The sequence below is a fragment of the Leucoraja erinacea genome, chromosome 16 (genome assembly GCF_028641065.1).
Source record: "Leucoraja erinacea ecotype New England chromosome 16, Leri_hhj_1, whole genome shotgun sequence".
NCBI classification, from domain to species: Eukaryota; Metazoa; Chordata; class Chondrichthyes; order Rajiformes; family Rajidae; genus Leucoraja; species Leucoraja erinaceus.
The window spans coordinates 44,488,976-44,511,194 of NC_073392.1; the positions used below are offsets into that span (position 1 = coordinate 44,488,976).

Below are 22,219 nucleotides of genomic sequence, written 5' to 3' on the forward strand. Positions count from 1 at the left end.
AACCAACTTCCATTGGAGCGTTAGATATAGTCAGTGTGGAAACAGGCCCTTCGGCCCAACCTACCCACACCGACCAACATGTCCCATCTACACTACACTTGGCCACAGAGAGATACAGTGTGGAAACATGCCCTTCGGCCCAACTTGCCTACACCTGCCAACATGTGCAACACTGGTCGCGCCTGCCTGCGTTTGGCCCATATCCCTCCAAACTTGTCCTATCCATGTACCTGTCTAATTGATTCTTAAACGTTGCGATCGTACCTGCCTCAACTACCTCCTCCAGCAGCTCATTCCATGCACCCTTTGTGGGAAAGCATAAAATGTCAACGTGTTCTTGGCATTAATGCGAAACAATTCATGATGTTTTGTTAACTTCGATAAAATCAACGAATGCAAATTCACAGTGGACTCAAATTGGAAAAAAAAACAAACAAATCTTAATTTACAATAAAATAATTGTATAACGTTATACAACCTTTCGGGGTGATTCTAGAAAGCCAACATTTATATCTCACTTGTTAGCACTTTAGAGAGAATACATGTCCTTTAGCCAGACCTACCGTGTACTAATTTTTTCATCTCATTGTAGCGGCCCCACAGATAAGTTTTGTTCTCAGACGTTGCCGTGGCACTAGCTTTACCGGTTGTACTGGAATCTGCTGGGTGATCTGCCGGCTTCTTGTAGCCGGCCACATTTCTATCTAAGGGCACATCGACTGTTTTAGTGCAGAGGGACGCAGCGGCGGAAAACTTCGCCGTTTTCAACTGCAGCAGCGCAGACAAAGACTTTGGCAGTCGACTAGCCATGGCTCTCGCCTTCAAGAGGCACAGCGAGAGAGCGAGGGGCGTTGTAAGGGTCAGGCCACTGCCAGCGGTGCGGTCCGGTCCGGTCCGCTGCTCGCACAGCGCTGGAGTCGTTACTGATGATCAGACTTGCAGCTCCCGTCACAAACACTACACCCCCCCCCCCCCCCCCCCCCCCCCTTCACTCTCGGCCGCCAACCAATCTCATTCTGGAAAACGCCCCTAGCACAGGTTGGGGGAGGGAGGGAGGGCTCATGTTAATTCACCGTTTCTCGTCCACAACCTCTTTGAGAGGAGGTGTAGGACGTGCAGGCTGATCAATGGGTATGTATGTACTCGGCTGCGGGTACATCTGTCTCCCTGGAGACCAGATCTCTCGCTGCAACAAGAACAAACCAATATGGCAAAGTCTGAAATTTAAAGCAGAAAACCTCAAAAGCCACATCAGGTCCCTTATTGCGTAAGCAGGGAAAACAAACTGTTATTACGTCTCAGAGCAGGAACAAAGCCCTTAAAACAGTGTGGAAGCAAGGGGCTGCAGATACTGGTTTAAAGCGAAGACAGACATAACAAGCTGGAGTAACTCAGTGGGTCAGACAGCATCTCTGGAGAAAAGGACTAGGGGACGTGTCGGGTCTGAAGAAGGGTCTCGACCCGAAACGTCACCTTTCCCTTTCCTCCAGAGATGCTGCTTGGCCCGCCGCGTTGCTCCAGCACTTGGTGTGGTCCCTAAAGTAGTCTGAAGGTTAACAAAGACATAAAGTCAAGGTTTTTCCAGGGAGGCAAATCAAAAGTCAACAAAAAGAGTAAAAGTGGAAGCAAACCATAATTAGAAATCATAACAGATTATATCAATTCGTGCAAGATACTTGTAGGGGAAGTTGCAATACTGAGAGAATTAACGATTTATTGTAGGGTGGTTCATCAGTAAGTGTCTATGTTTAAGTTTCTGGAAACCCGATTATAGAACTTAAATTTTAGCAACTTTGAATCACATAAATGGACATCTCTACTATGGGGAAAAATATGTTTGGCGCAATCTTTTAGAGAATTTAATTCATTTTTTCCTCTTCTTTGACCATTGCATTGTCATATTCGTTGCATTTTTATGATGAACGACTCTGTAAAATATAGCGGATTTAAGAACATAAAATCACATTTTTGTCCCAGTCTTTCATTATTTCATAATTACAATTGATAATTATGGTCAATATATTATTTTACACATTATGAACATATAACACCATATAACCATATAACAATTTACAGCACGGAAACAGGCCATTTCGACCCTTCTAGTCCGTGCCGAACACATAATCTCCCCTAGTCCCATATACTTGCGCTCAGACCATAACCCTCCATTCCCTTCCCATCCATATAACTATCCAATTTATTTTTAAATGATAAAAACGAACCTGCCTCCACCACCTTCGCTGGAAGCTCATTCCACACAGCCACCACTCTCCGAGTAAAGAAGTTCCCCCTCATGTTACCCCTAAACTTCAGTCCCTTAATTCTCAAGTCATGTCCCCTTGTTTGAATCTTCCCTACTCTCAGTGGGAAAAGCTTTTCCACGTCAACTCTGTCTATCCCTCTCATCATTTTAAAAACCTCTATCAAGTCCCTCCTTAACCTTCTGCGCTCCAAAGAATAAAGCCCTAACTTGTTCAACCTTTCCAACATAAAATATAAAGCATGACGGATATGACTCACCATGATGAAGGTGAACAAGTTTGGGAGTGTGGCGTGACGGAGATGACTAAAACTATCTTAAGGCTCCAACAGTTTGTTTATAGGTTGAGAACCGGAAGCAACATATGAACAGGGATTAGTGTTTCCTCAACACTTGTGAGATGGAGTTGGAGGTAGATATAGAGATAGAAATATGGATAGGGATAGTGATAGAGATGGAGCTGGATGGAGCTAGAGCTGGAGATGGAGCTGGAGATTGGGGGTTAAGTGACGGATATTACCGTTACGGATATGACGGCCCAAACCTTTAGCCCCGCATGGTCTCGCCAGAAGGCGATGCCTGGCGATATCGTTTGGATGTATGGCACATGGCACGGACCTATCTACACTACAAATCAAAAAAGTTAGAACATTTTTGATTTTCTATGAGTTCTACAGCGTTCGGATATGACGCTGATTAAAGATACTCATCCGTTATGCTGTGAAAACTGAAGTTTTGACACTTCTCGTCCCGCAAAGCAGGAGAAACTCACACAGTAGGTGACTTTCAAATCCCGCCATCTTTTAAGACAGGAAGTGCACGTCTATTCCATTTATATCGATGAAGGATGGACGGCATCTGACTCCAATCATTTCATTTACAGATTTTGGTTTTTAGTTTTAGAGATACAGCACGGAAACAGGCCTTTCAGCCCACCGAGTCCTCACTGACCAGCGATCCCCGCAAACTAACACAAGCAGACACACAGTAGGGACAATTTACATTTATGTGTCTTTTTCACACAGAGAGTTGTGAGTCTGTGGAATTCTACGCCTGAGAGGGCAGTGGAGGCCGGTTCTCTGGATACTTTCAAGAGCTAGATAGGGCTCTTGAAGAATGCGGAGTCAGGGGATATGGGGAGAAGGCAGGAACGGGGTACTGATTGGGGATAATCAGCCATGATCACATTGAATGGCGGTGCTGGCTCGAAGGGCCGAATGGCCTCCTCCGGCACCTATTGTCTATTGTCTATTATTGGGACAAGAGATTTTTGGAAAAAATCGGTAAGAATTCTAATTTTATAAAGAATAGGCATATTTTTAAGGGTGAAAGATATTTAAGTGATTAATACCTACCTTTTAAGAGTATTTTCATTTCAGATAGATCCCCCATCAAATAAATATGCCGACTGGAAATGTTACAAGTAACCAGCGAGACATGCGGTTTTCTATGGGGGGGCCATCGAACATCGGGAAAAAAATTAAAATATAACACTTTATTCATTTAGGGTTTAATCTTTATTAATCAGGATTATGTTTATTAACAATATGTTCGGCATGGACTTGTAGGGCCGAGATGGCCTGTTTCCGTGCTGTAATTGTTATATGGTTATATGGTTATAATATAGAAAAAGGAGAAATGGTATAGAATTGGGGATTTTCCGTATATACGGCATCAAAGTAGAGGGACACCAATGTAGACAGTTACTGCAGAATCACCCTGGAAGGTCCAAGAGAAAAGATCACAAAATATTCCTGAAGTTTGTGTGCATTCAAAATTTGAAGGATTGAATTGATGGTAGAAACTGCGAATCAAAACTGATACCTCGTATCTATATGCTTAAACTAATTCATGGCGCAGCTGTTCAGATACTCACTTAGTCAATTTGGCCCCTAACCTCATAATGTCGCAAATTCAAAACATTTATCTTTGTGTTCAAATGTATCTTGATGTTGCTTTTGCAAAGTACTTTGGAATATCTTTACCATGTTAAAAGTACTATTAAGAAAATGGAAAGTAACTATTCCCAAGATCCAGAAGCAGGGCTGTCCATGAATCAAGGTGAAAATATCTTCCTGCCCTGACAGTTTCCCATTTGCTGATCCTAATTGATGCATATTTATCATGCAAGTTGAATTCCTCAATAAATTCATCCCACACTCGATCGATCTGAAGGGCCTCTGCTTAATAGATAGAGGATTTAAGAAGGAACTGCAGATGCTGGAAAATCGAAGGTAAACAAAATTGCTGGAGAAACTCAGCGGGTGCAGCAGCATCTATGGAGCGAAGGAAATATTCCCTTTGCTCCATAGATGCTGCTGCACCCGCTGAGTTTCTCCAGCACTTTTGTCTACCTAATAGATAGAGGAGATGCACAAAGTCTGTTACCCAGAGTAGGGGAATCAAGAACCAAAGGTCATAAGTTTAAGGTGAGAGGGGAAAGATTTAATAGGAATCTGAGGGGCCACATTGTCACACAGAGAGTAATGGGTGCATGGAAAAAGCTGCAGAATTAGGTAGTTGAGGAAGAAAGTATAACAACATTTAAAAGAAATTAGACAGTTACATGGATAGGAAAGGTTTAGAGGAATATGTGCCAATCGCAGGCAGGTGGGACTAGTGTAGATGGGGCATATTGGTTGGAATGGACAAGCTGGGCTGATGGACCTCTTTCCATGCTGTATGACTCTATGACTCTTCCTGGAACAGAGACCCAATCACCTCCTTAACAACGTCTTCAAATTCACTCACGTTTTCCAAAGTCAAAAGATTCTACTGTGCAAATTCACATAAACACAAGCTATGATTGTCTTTTCATTCACTTGCTTCAACAACACTCAACCCCCCTTGCTCAACTCTCTTTCCATTATATTGACTACACTCCATGTACATGTAGAAAACTTAGAGGCAGGTACTATTGCAATGTTTAAGAAATGTTTAGACAGGTACATGGATAGTTTAGAGGGATAGGGGTAACATGAGGGGGCCAGAACTGTGTGGAATGAGCTTCCAGTGAATGGGGAGGTTCTATCATAAATTGGATAGTATATGGATGGGGAAAGGAATGGTTACTGAATGCAGGTATATGGGCTAGGGGAGATTATTTGTTCGGCACGGACTAGAAGGGTCGAGATGGCCTGTTTCCGAGCTGTAATTGTTATATGGTTATATGGTACATGGATAGGTTTAGAGGGATATGGGCCAAACACAGGAATGTGGGACTAGCGTAGATGGGACAAGTTGGACGGAAGGGCTTGTTTCCATGCTGTTCGACCAAATTACTCAATTCATTCCCTTGGTATCAAGTTCCAACCTGCTCTCACATTCACACGATCCAGTCCTGGACTCTCCCCTTTCCTTCTTTGACATCTCGATCACTACCTCAGGAGGTGGTTAACCTTCAATATCAATTATAACCTCACTAATTCCCAGCTATTTTGACCTTGCCCCTTCCCACTCTGCTTCCTGTGAGAGCTCTATTCCATTTTCCCAACTTCTTTTTATCTCTGCTCTGATGAGACATTACATTGTATTTAAGATGTCTTTGCTTTTCTTCCGCTGTGTCTTTTCCTGTACTAAATGTGACTGGGCTATTAATAACATCTCTCGACTTCCCATACTTTGGTTCTCACCACCCCTCCTCCAAGCCAAAAACGATCAGGTTCCCCTCACATTTTGTCAACATTCAACAGTTCATATTTCCATCAGCACCAATATGGTTCCACACCAGACACACATTCCCCTCTCCTCCTCTTCCAGTGTTTCATGAAATTGTTTCCTTCATGATTCACTGGTTTGGTCTTCCATCACCACTAACTACTGCCGTTTCTATGCACATGTCGCAGAAACTACACCAAAATCTTATAGTATACACTCACTGGAGATGCCAAAGCCTGATTGGGTGTCTGCTTGTCGATCACTGGCTCTGACCTCCCTGCCATCGAAGGGATTTATCGAAGTCGCTGCCTCAAAAAGGCAGCCAACAACATCAGAGACCCACACCATCCTGGCCACACACTCATCACATCACTGCCATCGGGAAGAAGTTACAGGAGCCTGAAAACTGTAACGTCCAGGTTCAGGAACAGCTTCTTCCCTTCAGCAATCAGGCTATTAAACACGACACAAATAAGCTCTGAACTACAATAGACTATTACTATTGCACTATAATTTTTTATTAATAATAATAATAATAAATTTTATTTATGGGCGCCTTTCAAGAGTCTCAAGGACACAAAAATTTAGCAGGTAGAGGAAAAACATGTAAGGGGAATGAAATAAATAGTAGAGACATGACTAGTACACAAAGTAAAGACAGAATTCAATACAAAACACAATATGAGGCAATTAATGCACAGATGAAAAGGGAGGGGGACGTGGGGCTAAGGATAGGCAGAGGTGAAGAGATGGGTCTTGAGACGGGACTGGAAGATGGTGAGGGACACGGAATTGTGGTTCAGTTGGGGGAGGGAGTTCCAGAGCCTGGGAGCTGCCCTGGAGAAGGCTCTGTCCCCAAAACTGCAGAGGTTGGACGTGGATGGAGAGGAGACCGGCTGATGTGGATCTGAGGGACCGTGAGGGTTGGTAGGGGGAGAGGAGGTCAGTGAGATGTGGGGGGGGGCAGATGGTGGAGGGCTTTGTAGGTGAGGATCAGGATTTTGTAGTTGATCCGGTGGGAGATGGGAAGCCAGTGAAGTTGTTTGAGGACTGGAGTGACGTGATATGATGTGATGTGATGTGTGTATGTTTATATATACTCACTGAACTTTTTTTTCCTCCCGTTATGTACTATGTTTACATATTTTATGGTGCTGCAGCAAGTAAGAATTTCATTGTTCTATCTGGGACATATGACAATAAAACACTCTTGACTGTTGCTTTGAGGAACATGTCCACAACGGCAATCCGTATCTTCTGACTCCTCGTCACTTTGATTATTTGCCCCACTCGCATACCTCAGATACAATGCTCCACTGATACCCAACTTAAGATGAAGGAATAGCACATCACCCTCCTTCAGGGTACATGGAAGCTCTTAGGACTTGATACTGAATTGAACAATTTTAATTAATGATTTTTTTCCTTCACGTATGTGGCTGCATCTTTCTGTGTCAAATTGTCAGTTTCTCCTTTCTGTCTCCAAATGTTTTGAGTTACAGTAATTTAACTTGACAACTTTAATCTACATCCTACCACAGACCCTACTCCATCCTACGCCCTCTCATCCCCATGCCTGCACCTCACTGCAACTTAATAACCTATAACCATATAACAATTACAGCACGGAAACAGGCCATCTCGTCCCTACAAGTCCGTGCCGAACAATTATTTTCCATTACTCCCACCTGCCTGCACTCATACCATAACCCTCCATTCCCTTCTCATCCATATGCCTATAAAATTTATTTTTAAATGATACCAACGAACCTGCCTCCACCACTTCCACTGGACAAACAGAATATTAGAAATGGTTCCACTGGAATGTTGGCAGCAGAACGCATGATGCATTCTGGACAGTGTAGTCTTTTCAATGAACCATTGTTGTGCGTGGAACTCGAGCTCAAAGTGATACAACTTTCAAGGTACCTGACGGTTGCTCTGTAGGCTTAATGTATTTATTTTCTAAGTTCTAATAAAATGTCAGGTCTGTTTCTGTTCCCATTGATGCTGCTTCGTCTGATGAGTATTTCCAGCACTGTTTTTGGGTCAAGATAAACAAAAGATCACATCATGATTAAATTGTACCACTACACGGGCTTTCTGCATCTTTAATATGCAGTATTTAAAGAATTCCAGTAATATTAATTTTCTATTCTGATAAATATTTTATAACCATTCACCCAATGTAAATTCTGCCTGAAAATGAATAACATAGTTTTAGCATTTACTAAGTTTATTTCAGTTTTCACATCAGTCACCTTAATAGGAAGGCAGCCACCTTTTGAAATAGTTAGTAAATAATAAGGTTTAATAATCTAACATCAATTGATCCTAAATTGTTTTTATTTATCAGATTAATGACAATTATTTTTTAGGTCATTTAGAAATAAAACACCGCTGACGTTATAAATTGCCCAATTGATCTAAATACAGGTTTCTGCAGTCATATTATTTATCATTTGTTTAATTAAGCAATGATGTTAGCGGCAAAGTGCTCTGGCCATTCATTAATATCGACAGGCATTGAGATACAGCAAAGGGTTTAAATTCAGATGAAAAACAGAATATTAGAAATGGTTCCACTGGAGTGTTGGCAGCAGCACGATGCATTCTGGACAGTGTAGTCTTTTCAATGAACCATCGTTGTGCGTGGAACTCGAGCTCAAAGTGATACAACTTTCAAGGTACCTGACGGTTGCTCTGTGGGCTTCTGCAGGAAGAGAAGCAAAGACAAAATCAGAGACTGCAAATGCTGGTGATTTGAAATAAAAAAAACAAAAAATGCAGGAAGCACTCAGCAAGTCAGAAACACCTGGGGAGAGAGAGCGAGAGAGCGAGAGAGGGAGGGAGAGAACAACATGGACAACTTTGAGCATTCCTAGCATTTTCTGCTTCAGCAGATGAAGCAGTAATTAGGGAGAGAGGCAGAGGAGCAAGCGTTTACATTGCAGAAACAAGGAACTGCAGATGCTGGTTTACAACATAAAGTTCTGAAGAAGGGTCTTGACCAGAAACGTGCCTATCCATATTCCCTGAGATGCTGCCTGACCTGCTGAGCGACTCCAGCTCTTTGTGTCTTTGTTTATATTACAGGTTCCAGTGAGAACTGGCGGGTAGCTGGTGTGGGTGGGTCAGTGCGATGGTGAATAGCTCTGCCTCGGAACCCAGCACTAGTTGACGGAACAGCTGTGAGGCCTCAAATAGGAAGGAAGAAAGAAAGAAAGAAAGAAAGGAAGGAAAGAAGGAAAGAAGGAAAAAGGAGAAGAAAGAAACACACACACGCACACGCACACGCACATGCACACGCAGTAAAATAATTAACACAGAAAATATTTTAAATTGTATTTCTAAAGGTGGAAATTGAGTATGTGGTCATTAGTTGCAATTAAACTTTATTTTGGTGTGTAATATTTATTTAAATAGTTATAACTGAATGCAGGTGTTCCCACAAAGACTATGTTTTTTTCTGGTCTGCTCGGTGTCGTTACAGAATATAGAACAGTATGGGTAAACACAAAATGCTGGAGTAACTCAGCGGGACAGGCAGCATCTCTGGAGAGAAGGAATGGGTGATGTTTCGGGTCAAGACTCTTCTTCAGACTGATGTCAGAGGAGTGGGCGGGACAGAGATAGAATGTAGCCGGAGACTGGTGGGAGATTTGGGAAGGGGGAGGGGATGGAGAGAGAGGGAAAGCAAGGGCTATTTGAAGTTAGAGAAGTCAATGTTCATACCGCTGGGGTGTAAGCTACACAAGCGAAATGAGGTGCTTTTCCTCCAATTTGGGCTGGGCCTCACTCTGGACAATGGAGGAGGTCCAGGATAGAAAGGTCAGATTGGGAATGGGAAGGGGGGGGTGGGCACTTTACCTCCCCCTCCGATTTCCAATCTGATCTTTCTGTCCTGGGCCTCCTCCATTGTCAGAGTGAGGCTTCTTGACTCTTATATTCAAAGCCCTCTGCACATCGTCTGCACATCCATCTGCACATCAATGCTGTTAACGGTCTTCCATTAACCGTATACTTTGCCCTTACATTCAACCCCTCAAACTGCATCACTTCACACTTGCTCGCAGGCACGGAAATCGCTCTCATAACGTGGTGGGGGGGGACACAATTTCTCGTTGATCTCGCTCGCATGCGCGCACACGCACGCGAGGCTTTGGCCATGGGCCCTGTGGACGGTAACATCAGGAGCTGACCGGGTTAGTGACTGACTCCAAACTCCAGCAACAGCAGCTTCTTCCGTCCCGAATTGTGGGGCTTCAATCGGCCCGTTCGCTGGGGCTTCAACATCGGGAGCCTCGATCGCCTCGACACAGCAATTTGACAGTGAGGCGGTAGAAGATCCCGCGGCCGGCCGCGCCGGGCGATGAAAAGCCCCGCGAACGGGCCGATTCAAGCTCCGCTCTATGATCTTTGCTCCACGGACGTCTCCCTCCTCCAATCACCGCGCTCTATCCTCAGTCCCACCCCCCTACTTCCGCCTCTGACCGACACCTCCCTCCTCCAATCATCGCGCTCATTCATCACGTCCCGCCCCCACCCCCCCTCCACTGCCTGCTGGCCGATGTCTCTCTCGTCCAATCGCCGCCTTCGATCATCAGTCCCCACTGTCTTGTGGAAAGCGGAGATTTTTAATAACTTTTTTTAACCGAGTTTTAAAATACGGATTACAATTCATGGGGGGGGGTCTCAAAACATAGGGGGCGCATACCCCCTGTCCCCCACAGGATTTCCGCCCTGCTTGTTCGGGTTAAACTCTATCTGCCATTTCTCCACCCGTTTCTGCAGCAATTCTATATCCTCTGTATCTTCTGACAGCCGTCCTCACTGTCTGCAACTCCCCCAATTGTGGTGTCGTTAACAAACTTACTCATTAGATCAGATTAACATTTGTCACAATTCTGAGTACAGAACAGAGCCTCCAGTTCAAAGTTCTTTTTAATATGGCCTTTGAAAATTGTGTTTATTTAATGACTAACTGCACCATAATTATCCATCTCCCCCAAGCACTAATTAGTCATCCAAACATTGTTCCAATATAATGGCTTATGATGAGAAATCAGTAATCATCGGCAGGCCTCAACGAGTTACACTGATTTTGGAAATGACAACATTTCGAAACCTGCTTTCCATTTACACCAGTAACTTTAGTCTATGTTTCATTAGAAAATGTTTGTACCTTCTGTCGTTGTAACAGTACTCGATGTTTTCCAATCAAGGGCACACTGAAAATGATAGAGAAGCAAAATAGACAAATGCTGGAAGTCTGAAATAAAAACGTACCAATGATAAACGCAGCAGGTGAGGCAGCATCTGTGGAAAGAGAAACACCATTGCATGTCAGTTACCTTTCGTCATAAAGTGAAAAGGCAAGTTTTAAGACGCTTTAGATGGAATGAAAGAAGAAAATGGAAGGTCTCTGATTAGCTGGAACACGGATGGAATATATGACCAAATAAATAATTGTGTGGGACAAAGGATAGACAGGAGATAAGTAAAGAGATGAGTCCAGAAAATGTGTAAGTAAAAATATCTGACATCACTTTTGTCTTTTGGACAGTGTATTAGTCTTCAGAAAATGAAATCATTCTGAATAAGGGAGTCACCATTTAAGCCTGGATAGAGTAGAAGTGGAGAGGATGTTTCGACCAGTGGAAGAGTCTAAGACCAGAGGCCATAGCCTCAAAATAAGAGGACGTACCTTTAGAAAGGAGATAAGGAGAAATGTCTTTAGTCAGAGCGTAGTGACTCTGTGGAATTCATTGCCACAGACGTCTGTGGAGGCCAAGTCAATGGATATTTTTAAGGCCGGGATTGATAGATTGATAGATTCCTGATTAGTACAGGTGTCAGGGATTATGGGGACAAGGCAGGAGAAAGGGGTTGAGAGGGAAAGATAGATGAATTAAATAGCAAGTAGGCTTGATGGGCCAAATGGTCTAATTCAGCTGATTTAACTTAATTTATGAACTTATGAATGCGGAATAGACACAGAGGGAGCCTATTTTGGTCCTTTGTTTCCTGTTAATCTTGTACGTTAGCACCATTTTCTTGCACCTCCTCGATCCGTTGATCGTGTAAAAACTCACCCATCTCTGTCACGAATACTATCAACCGAGCAGAGAATTGCAATGGTTAAACACGGAATGACGAATAAATCTCTTTTAGAGGGTGGTGAATCTTTGGAATTCCCTTCCCCAGATGCTGTGGAGGCTGAGTCAATGAATACAGTTAAAACTGAGACAGCCATTCTTATGGGCTGTGGGTGGATTATAGGACTGAGACAAGGAAATCTAGTTAAGGTTAACTCCAGATTAAATGGTGGTGCAGCTTCAAGGGGCCATATGGCCTATGCCTAGACTCTTGGGTAACCCCTCTTGTTAGCGTCTGGAAAGAGCTATCCAATACTCAATATCCACCAAGAGACCCATCAATAAGGTTATCATCATTCTCATGCTTTTGTACTTTATACCAATGTTATCAGCAAGATATCCGTTATAACTTGCTGTTTAGTCTTTTGAAATTGTTTTGCACCTTCAGATAACTGCAGAACACAAGAAACAGGTGCAGGCCAAAGGTGCCTCAAACACTCTCTACCGCTCAAAGAAATCAGGCCTTTGATTCCACTTCCTTGTCAGTTCCCCTTAACCTTTGATTTCCCTCGATTCCAAATCCCCATCTCAGTTTTTGAACATGTTCTATCACACATCTTCCAAACCACTCCAGGGGAAGAGAATTCCAAAGATTCATGACATGTCAAGAGAAGTGTTTTCATGCAGCATGGTGGTGCAGGAGTCGGGTTGCTGCCTTACAGCGCCAGAGACTCAGGTTCAATCCTGACCACGGGTTCTATCTGTTTAGAGTTTTTAGTCTCCCTGTGACCACGTAGGTTTTCTCCGGGTCCTCTGGTTTCCTCCCGCATTTCAAAGATGCACAGGTTTGTAGGTTAATTGGCTTCTGTAAATTGTCCCTAGCAAGTAGCATAGAGCTACTGCATGGGTGATTGCAGGATGGCACGGACATGGTGGGCCGAAGGGCCTATTTCCATGCTATATCTCTAAACTGATTCTCATGTTCATCTAAAATGGGTGATCCCTCATTCGGAAACTGTATCTCTTAGTCCTGGATATCCCCACAGGAGGAAACATCTTCACAGTATTTACCCTGTCAAGCTCCCTCAGAACTTTGTTCCATTTCCCCACACAAGCCATAGGTGACTGGGCAATCTGAACCCAAGCACCAAGTTGTAAGCGGCCGAAGGTGCGCATCCCTCGGGACAGCCCCCACTCTCCCACGGCCACCCTCCGCCTCGTCTCCCCCATGGGTCATCCCTCCACAGTGATGTGATGGACGCGGGGGTCTGGACCAATCGCTGACAAGTCCCGCCCCCCGGCAATGTCATCTCAGTTATTTAACTTTTCTGTTGAGCGGCAGTCGGTTCTATGGCTTGTAGGCGACGCTGCCTTTCGGGTAGGTAGCGTTTTGACAGAGCGGCCATTCGGTGAGTTTGCTTTTAGGCGTCCAGTCCTTTCGGTTAGTTTGCATTTAGGAGTTCCATCCTTTCGGTTATTTGGCGTTTCGGCCTCATTTCCATTCGGTTCTTTGGCTTCGACTTCTTTGCTTCGGCTTCTCGTCCGTCGACGCCATGTACGCACACGCCTCCTGTAGTTCTAGCCAATTGTTCATTTGCAACAAGATCTCGCTACTTTTTACTCCATTCTCCTTTTCAATAATGGGAAACATTCACATTCCATTCACAATGAACAACTTCTCCTTAAACACCATTCACTTCCTCCAAGCAAAAGGTGCCGTAATGGGAATCCAAGCGATGCTTGCCTCCTGTGTGGGAACTGTGGTGCATTTCATGTCTCAGCCCCAAGATTCAGCCTCACTTTTTATTGCTCCATTGATGACTGTAATGGTGTCCTTTCCCACATTCACACTAGAACTAGGGCAGTGGAACTACTGCCGTACAGCGCCAGAGACCTGGGGTCGCTCCTGACTACGGGTGCATGTCTGTACGGAGTTTTATGTTCTCCCCATGACCTCGTGAGTTTTCTCCGAGATCTCCGGTTTCCTCCCGCACTCCAAAGATGTACAGGCTTGTAGGTTAATTGGCTTGGTATGAATGTAAAATTGTCCCTAGTGTGTGTAGTGTAAGTGTGCGGGGATCGCTGAGCGGCGCGGGCTCGGTGGGCCGAATTGCTTGTTTCTTCACTGTATCTCTAAACTAAACTAAAGAAAGCTCAATTACCCTTCACTGCCAATTTCCAATCTGCTCTTACGTTTACATGTTCCATCTCTCTTTCCTTTCTTAATTTCTTTCTGGGGATGGGTCAACCACTGGTTTTAGTTACCCCATTGCAGGAAGGATGTGGAGGTTTTGGAGAGGGTGCAGAATGCTGCCTACATAAGAAGATATTAGCTGCAAGGAGCTGTGTAGGAAGGAACTGCAGATGCTGGTTTAAACCGAAGATAGACACAAAAAGCTGGAGTAACTCAGCGAGACAGGCAGCATCTCTGAAGGGAGGGAATGGGTGACGTTTCGGGTCGAGACCCTTTTTCAGACTCATAGCTATAAGGCTGTTTGCCCAACAGCTATACGGAGCTGTTGGACAAACTTGGATTGTTTTCTCTGGAGCATCAGAAACGGAGAGGAGATATGATAGAAGTTTAGAGAACTATGAGAGGCATGGATATGGGTGACAATCACAATGTTTGTCCCAGGGTGGAAATGCCAAGGACTCAAGGGCATTGCTGCAAGATGAAGCTTATGTTATAGGAGCAGAATTAGGCCATTTGGCCCATCAAGTCTACTCCATCATTCAATCATGGCTGACCTTTACCTCTCAACCCCTTCTCCCCATAGCAGGGGGTTGAACCGAGTCCAATGTCGGGAATTCTTATACTGTTAATTAAGGATGAGGGAAAAGACACGTCTGACAAAATAGTTTGAAACTAGAATACTATAGTGTGAAGCAGAAAAGCTAAAACATATAACCAAGCTGTTACATTAGATAATCCTAAATTAACCACTTTCAATGTTTAGTAGTGATTAACAATATCTATTTCAAGTCAACAATTCAGCTGTTGGTCAATTTCAAGACCCTTAAAACACCTTTAGTATATTAAATGTGTGACATTTCACACTGCAACCCCAATAAATCACATGCGGATTAGTAATTAGTTCATCAATATCTCTGCTTCTCACCTCATAACCTCAGCTTTTATTTGTTTCCAGTAATAAAATTCTGGAATAAGTTGTCATGTAGTGTCAGAGATAAACTACACATAATGGGCCTAACTCATCTACACTAACCAAAGTTTATTTCTTAACTAGTCTAATTTGCCTGCATTTGCCCTAAATCCCTCTACAGGTTCCCTTTCCATATGTCCAGATTGTGTTTTTTTAATGTCGTAATTGTACCCACTCCTACCACTTCCTCTTGCAGCTTAATCCAGATACCCACTACGTGAAAAACATGTCCCTCGGGTCCTTTTAAATCTTCCCCCCTCCCGCCATCTCTCTTAAACCCATGCCCTCAAGTTTTAAACTCACCAATCTGGGAGAAATGACTATAACAATTCACTTTACCTAATGATTTTATAAATTTCCATAAGGTCACTACTCAGACTCATTTTCTCTAGGGAGAACAGCCCTCCTTATAACTCAAGTCCTCCAGACTGGGTAACATCCTTGTGAATCTTTTCTGTGCTTTCTCTAGCAAAACCCCATCCTTTCTAGTATTTAGTGAGCAGAACTGTATACAATTTCTAGGGCTGGTCGCACCAGCACCCTAAGCAGCTGTAAGATGATGTTCCCTACTCAATGGCTGCACATTCTACTCGCCATCTAAGCATTATTTAATGTAGATGTATATTTAAAGACCAAGTTCCACATCCATTGATTACCTAAGATCGTCAATTTAATATTTCGGTTCATAAATGCCAACTGAGCTCATAATCGTAAGCAGATATTAAAAAAATTAAATGCACTCACTCGATAAGTACTAATGCCGCTCAGCAGTTTTGCACTGCCAAGGTACTTGTAGCAAGGTATAAAGGTGGTCTCTTGTGTAGTAAAGAACTGCAGATGCTGGTTTACATGGAAGATAGACACAAAATGCTGGAGTAACTCTGCAGGACAGGCAGCATCTCTGGAGATAAGGAATAGGTGACGTTTTAGCTCGAGACCCTTCTCCAGTGGTCTTCTAACAAGCTCCCAGTCTTCTTTTGGGAATCATTGAATGGCATTAGCAGGAATTCAGGCACAACAAAGAAATCTCAGAAACAAGTCGCGCTATCACAATTATATTTGCCATTTAAATTCCACGCAAGCTTTCCCCCCCCCCTCTAATTATCCCTTTCTACCCTATCCCCATAGAGCTCTAATCAATGAGAATACAGTATATCCAGCAAGCCATTTCTTTAATGCACCAAGGTTGAGACTTTAATGTGGAACTATGTTTCACATTCCAATCTTTCATCATAAATGTTTTATTTGTCAACCTTGTACTCATGTCCTTCTTTGGAGCAGCGTGTTTCAGTTAATGGCACCAGTCGTCAAGCTCCTTTCCTGTGTTGAAAGAGCTGTTGTTTGAACAAAAGGGAATACAAATACTCCCTCTTCCGGTGGAACTAAAAGATGCCATTAAATTATTTGAAGAGCACAAGTGCTTCTGATATCCTTATTAACATTCTTCCTCTAACATCAGCAAACACAAATTTGACTAATTATACCACAGCGCAGGGTGGTATGGATGTAACACTATGTCAAGAGTGATGGTACTTCAAACAATAAGTGGGTTTTCAAATATCTAAAGATGCAAGGTGTAATACAAAACAAGTTGATGAGAAATAGAAAAGCCAATCAAACAAGTAACCACAGGAAATGCTTCGTTGTATTCAAGATGTACTAAAATATAAATCACAGGAAATATTACAGTTTTAAATAGGAAATAGTTTAATACATTCATAATGCAAATTTTCAGGTGTCTTGTTTTGATGGCGACTGATTTTCAGGTACAGGCATGTCTTCTAATTTCTGCTGGTACTGCCTTTCAGAACGTTTTCTTCGGTACACATCATCTAGAAAGGCAATGAAAATTCATGAGCCCGCACAAGGCAAATTGAAAAGCTTTTGTACAATCAATGTGCATTTCTATTTTGTTTAAGAAGGAACTGCAGATGCTGGAAAATCGAAGGTACACAAAAATGCTGGAGAAACTCAGCGGGTGCAGCAGCATCTATGGAGCGAAGGAAATAGGCAACGTTTCGGGCCGAAACCCAAGGGTTTCGGCCCGAAACGTTGCCTATTTCCTTCGCTCCATAGATGCTGCTGCACCCGCTGAGTTTCTCCAGCACTTTTTTGTCCACATTTCTATTTTGGTAGGAATGTTTCAGTCAGACATCCAATCTTTTCCATGTAACATCACCTAAAAAATGGCTTTCACTACCTGAAGGTAAGAAGAATGCATCTTCTTCTTGCGTTTGGCGTGCACAGCCTAAAGTTGTAGGACAACTTGTTCTATTTGATCTTATTTGATTGAGAAGAATGCACCATTCTGGATTATTAAATGCAAGTACCAACTGTTCTAAAATGAGTAATTTGCAACTGTAGAAAAGCAGAATGATTTTGGAAGGTGGAAATCTTAAGAAATGTCCAACAGCTTGTGTGGAGTGAGAAAAACAGTTAACATTTCAGGTCATCGGGAGATGAATGTTAAAGATAGATGAAGATGACCTTGCATTAAAGCTGGCCATTTGTGAACAAACTGGGGAAAACGAGGGGACATTGTTTTGATATGATATGTGGAAGATGAGATGTACTTACTCAAGCTTATTGGGTTTCTTTGGAACTGTGCAAGAGGTCCATGATGGAGAGGTCAGACTGGGAGTGGGAAGGAGAATTAAAATGATAGGCAGCTGGAAGCTGTGGGTCATCTTGAGTGGTCACTGAATCAGTATTTGTTTTTTTGCAAAATGTGGGAGTATTCATCAAGGTGGCAGCGATGGCGGCACATGGAGGAGAAGGCTGGTGCTGGTGGACAGACTGGGGGTTCACCTCTTTGGCTTTGAAAGCACTGCGGATGTTTCGAGGTTGGGTGCGGAAGGCGCCCCGCCCGATGCAAGGAGTCAATGCGGTGGCCGGTGGATGGCGAGTCCGTGAGTTGACCAATGTGTTGGTGGAGTGGGTGGAATGAGCCGCTGCGGGTGGAATGCTGACGGGGAGGGATAGAGAAATATGTGTCCAGTCTTTGAAGGAGATTTAAATTACAGTGGATGATCCATTGGACGTGGAGACTGGAAGGTGCAGAGATGAGGCCAAAGGGAACCTTTGGAGAGGAGATGAGCATAACATTGATAGAAATGGAAAAGATATGGCGAGTGAGCCTTCTCGGTCAAGGTGGAGGGAAAACCTCAGTTAAGGAGAAAGGAAAGTTCTTGGACGCACTGGTGTGGAAGATGCAGAACAGAAACTGGGATAATGGAGAGTCCTTACAGGGTGGGAGGAGCAGTCAGGAGAGTGGTTGGAGTCTGCACACTTTGCTTGACTAAACTCATCGGAGACCCTCAGACTCATTGGATACTCTCGGACTATAATCGAACATTATATGAGTATAGAAGCTGGGATGTAATGTTAAAATTGTACAAGGCATTGGTGAGACCAAATCTGGAGTATGGTGTACAATTTTGGACGCCCAATTATAGGAAGGATGTCAACAAAATAGAGAGAGTACAGAGGAGATTTACTAGAATGTTGCCTGGGTTTCAACAACTAAGTTACAGAGATAGGTTGAATAAGTTAGGTCTTTATTCTCTGGAGCGCAGAAGGTTAAGGGGGGACTTGATAGAGGTCTTTAAAATGATGAGAGGGATAGACAGAGTTGATGTGGACAAGCTTTTCCCTTTGAGAATAGGGAAGATTCAAACAAGAGGACATGACTTCAGAATTAAGGAACAGAAGTTTAGGGGTAATATGAGGGGGAACTTCTTTACTCAGAGAGTGGTAGTGGTGTGGAATGAGCTTCCAGTGGAAGTGGTGGAGGCAGGTTCATTGGTATAATTTAAAAATAAATTGGATAGGCATATGGATGAGAAGGGAATGGAGGGTTATGGTATGAGTGCAGGCAGGTGGGACTAAGGGGAAAAAAAAATTTGTTCGGCACGGACTTGTAGGGCCGAGATGGCCTGTTTCCGTGCTGTAATTGTTATATGGTTATATGGTTATTATTGGACTTTATCTTGCCTAAACGATATTCCCTATCTATACACTGTGGACGGCTCGATTGTGACCATGTATAGTCCTTCCGCTCACTGATACCACAAAACAAAAAAGCTTTTCACTGTACCTCTATACATGACAATAAACTAAATTAAAACTAACCTCAACTATCGTGAGATGCTCGATTTTGCTTGACTAAACTATCCCGAGAAGGAGGTAAAGTCAAGGTGAGAGGGGCAAGATTTAATAGAAACCCAAGGATGGTGGATATATGAAACAAGTTACCAGAGGAGGTAGATGAGGCGGGTGCTATAACCACATTTTAAAGAGTCTCGAACAGGTACACGGATAGGAAAGATTTAGTGGGTAGATAGACACAAACAGCTGGCGTAACTCAGCGGGACAGGCAGCATCTCTGGAGAGAAGGAATGGGTGACATTTTGGGTCGAAGAGTCACCCATTCCTGCTCACGAGGGGTGCTGCCTGTCCCGCTGAGTTACTCCAGCTTTTTGTGTCTATCTTTGGTTTAAACCAGCATCTGCAGTTCCTTCTCACAAGATTTAGAGGGAAGACAAAAGTGCTGGAGAAACTCAGCGGGTGCAGCAGCATCTATGGAGTGAAGGAAATAGGCAACGTTTTGGGCCAAAACCCTTCTTCTGACTGATGTAGGGGGGGGGGGGGGGGGGGCGGGGATAAGAAAGGAGAAAGGAAGAGGAGGAGCCTGAGGGCTGATGGAGAGCTGAGAAGGGGAGGAGACAGCAAGGGTACCGGAAATTGGAGAAGTCAATGTTTATGCTGCTAGGGTGCAAACTGCCCAAGCGAAATATGAGGTGCTGCTCCTCCAATTTACGGTGGGCTTCACTCTGGCCATGGAGGAGGCTCCACGAGCAAAAGATCGAATTTGGAATGGGAGGGGGAGTTGAAGTGCTGAGCCACAGGGAGATCAGGTTGGGTTATTGCGAACCAAGCGGATGTGTTGGGCGAAGCGATCGCCAATCCTACGCTCGGTCTCACCCATGTAGATCAGCTGACATCTAGAGCAGCGGATGCAGTAGATGAGGTTGGAGGAGATGCAGGTGAACCTCTGTCGCATCTAGAATGCTGCTGCACCCGCTGCGTTTCTCCAGCACTTTTGTCTACCTTCGATTTTCCAGCATCTGCAGTTCCTTCTTAAAGATTTAGAGGGAGATGGGCAAACAGAACTAGCTTAGATGGGGTATCATGGATGAGTTGGGCCAAAGGGCATGTTTCTATGCCGTATGACTTGATGGCAACTAGAAGAGGATGAGTAGAGTCAGAGATGGAGCAGCTAAGAGTAAGAACAGGGTGGAAACTGGCAGCAAAAGTAATGAAACCCAATTTGAGATCCGTGTGTGTTTGGGAAACAGCATCAAAATAGTGATCAATATCCCGAAAAAAGTTGAGTTGACTAAACACTGAAACAAAGGCCCTTCCATGTATCCCACAAAGATACAGCCATTTGCTTGCACCCACCTAGGTTGTCAAAGCAACATCTTTAACTTGCTGGAAGTGAGTGGAGCTAAGGTTCAGCGCAGTGAAGGTGGAGGGGAATGGTGCACAGAACGTGTCCCGCCTCTTCAGGCCAGGGACGTTGCTCAAAGCGGCCCAGCACCTCCAGTCATCAGAGACCCGGGTGCTGTCTGTGTGGAGTTTGCATGTTCTTCCTGTGAAAGTGTGGGTTTCTTCTGGGTGCCCCAGTTTCCTCCCACAACTTGGGTATACAAGCAAAGCATTTAACTGTGACTTGTCGCATGTGACAATAAAGTATTAATTAATTCATTCATTCCTTCAGCACTCCGATATTACACAAGATAAACGTGTCACAATCAGTTGGTTTGTATTGTAAACTGATAGAAGCCACGGGGGTGACCAAAGTAGTTTGTTAAATGGAAACTGGTGTATGGAAGCGGAAGTACAACCTTCTCCTCGGGCACAGGGTACAACAAGGACATATATATATATTTCCACCACATCGAGGTGCTGTAAGAGAGGTTGGGAATCAAAGATCCTATAGCAAAGCTTTGCTATAGGATCTTTGTTGGGAAGTGCAGATGCAAAGGGCAGGCCATCGTGCTGAACAGAAGCTAGAAGCAAGGAACTGCAGGTGCTGGTTTACAACAAAGAAATGACACAAAGTGCTGGAGCAACTCAGGCAGCGTCTGCAAAGGAGACGGATGCTGCTTAAGCCGCCGAGTTGCTCCAGCGTTTCGTGTCCCTTTTCTACTTACAGAAGGTTTCTTGCCCGATGCGCACGTTGATCATGATCCACTCCATCACGCCGCCCAGTACAAAGAAACACGGGAGGAAGCGGTAGGTCCCGAAGTACTTCTTCCCAGGGAATAAACCCAGGCAGCGCTGGAGCCTGGAGCGCAGCTGCATTGCAGTCTGTGTGTGTGTGTGTGTGTGTGTGTGTGTGTGAGTCTCTGTCTGTGTGTGTGTGTCTGTCTGTGTGTGTGTCTGTCTGTGTGTCTGTCTGTCTGTGTGTCTGTCTGTGTGTGTGAGTCTCTGTGTGTGTGTGTGTGTGTGTCTGTCTGTGTCTCTGTCTGTGTGTGTCTGTGTCTGTGTGAGTCTCTGTCTGTGTGTGTGTGAGTGTGTCTGTGTGTGTGTGTGTGTGTCTCTCTGTGTGTGTGAGTCTCTGCGCTCTCGCTGCCTCTGCCCGGGTTAGTGGAGCCGCAGACAGTTCCGGGTGAAGCGGGGCCGGCCCCTTAGACCGAGGCAGCGGGTGAACGAGTCGCCGACCTCTCCCTGCCGTTCACCAAAGATCTTTGCCCTTCACAACGTTGCCCAGCCTGTCACCAAACTAGGGCGGCAGGCAGGAAGGGAAGGACCGGACTTTGCACAGACCGTATCCCGCCTCTTCAGGCCGGGGACGTTGCGCAAAGCAGCCCCAGCGCCTCCAGTCATTACTATTGTTATTGTCCCCCTTTCACTCCTTCTTCATTGGCTTTGGAACAAGGCTGGGGCTTTCATAACTTGTGAACGTGGATAAGCTTTTCCCACTGAGAGTAGGGAAGATTCAAACAAGGGGACATGACATGAGAATTAAGGGA

General features: G+C 44.2%; 2 protein-coding genes across 3 annotated transcripts in view; both read right to left on the minus strand.

Moving 5' to 3' along the window:
• The window catches only part of nt5dc2 (5'-nucleotidase domain containing 2), a 75,788-nt gene extending 74,840 nt beyond the window's left edge, over nt 1-948 (minus strand). The window contains exon 1 of the mRNA XM_055648288.1: nt 564-948. Within this exon, the coding sequence (XP_055504263.1) occupies nt 564-810 (247 nt within the window). The 5' untranslated portion in view covers nt 811-948. The remainder of the gene's footprint in view (nt 1-563) is intronic.
• A 7,092-nt stretch (nt 949-8,040) lies between these two features.
• On the minus strand, nt 8,041-21,613 carry LOC129704887 (ubiquinol-cytochrome-c reductase complex assembly factor 5). Of its 2 annotated transcripts, XM_055648290.1 has the most exons (4): nt 21,398-21,613; nt 16,894-17,011; nt 11,207-11,236; nt 8,041-8,630 (listed from the first exon to the last, which is right to left on the minus strand). In XM_055648290.1, exons 1-2 carry the CDS (start codon nt 21,546-21,548, stop codon nt 16,911-16,913), a joined length of 252 nt encoding a protein of 83 aa, XP_055504265.1. In that variant the 5' UTR covers nt 21,549-21,613; the 3' UTR covers nt 8,041-8,630; nt 11,207-11,236; nt 16,894-16,910. The 2 variants fall into 2 exon arrangements, with proteins under 2 accessions (XP_055504265.1, XP_055504264.1); XM_055648289.1 differs by lacking the exons at nt 8,041-8,630; nt 11,207-11,236 and having other exon boundaries at nt 16,807-17,011.
• Nucleotides 21,614-22,219: the final 606 nt, after the last annotated feature.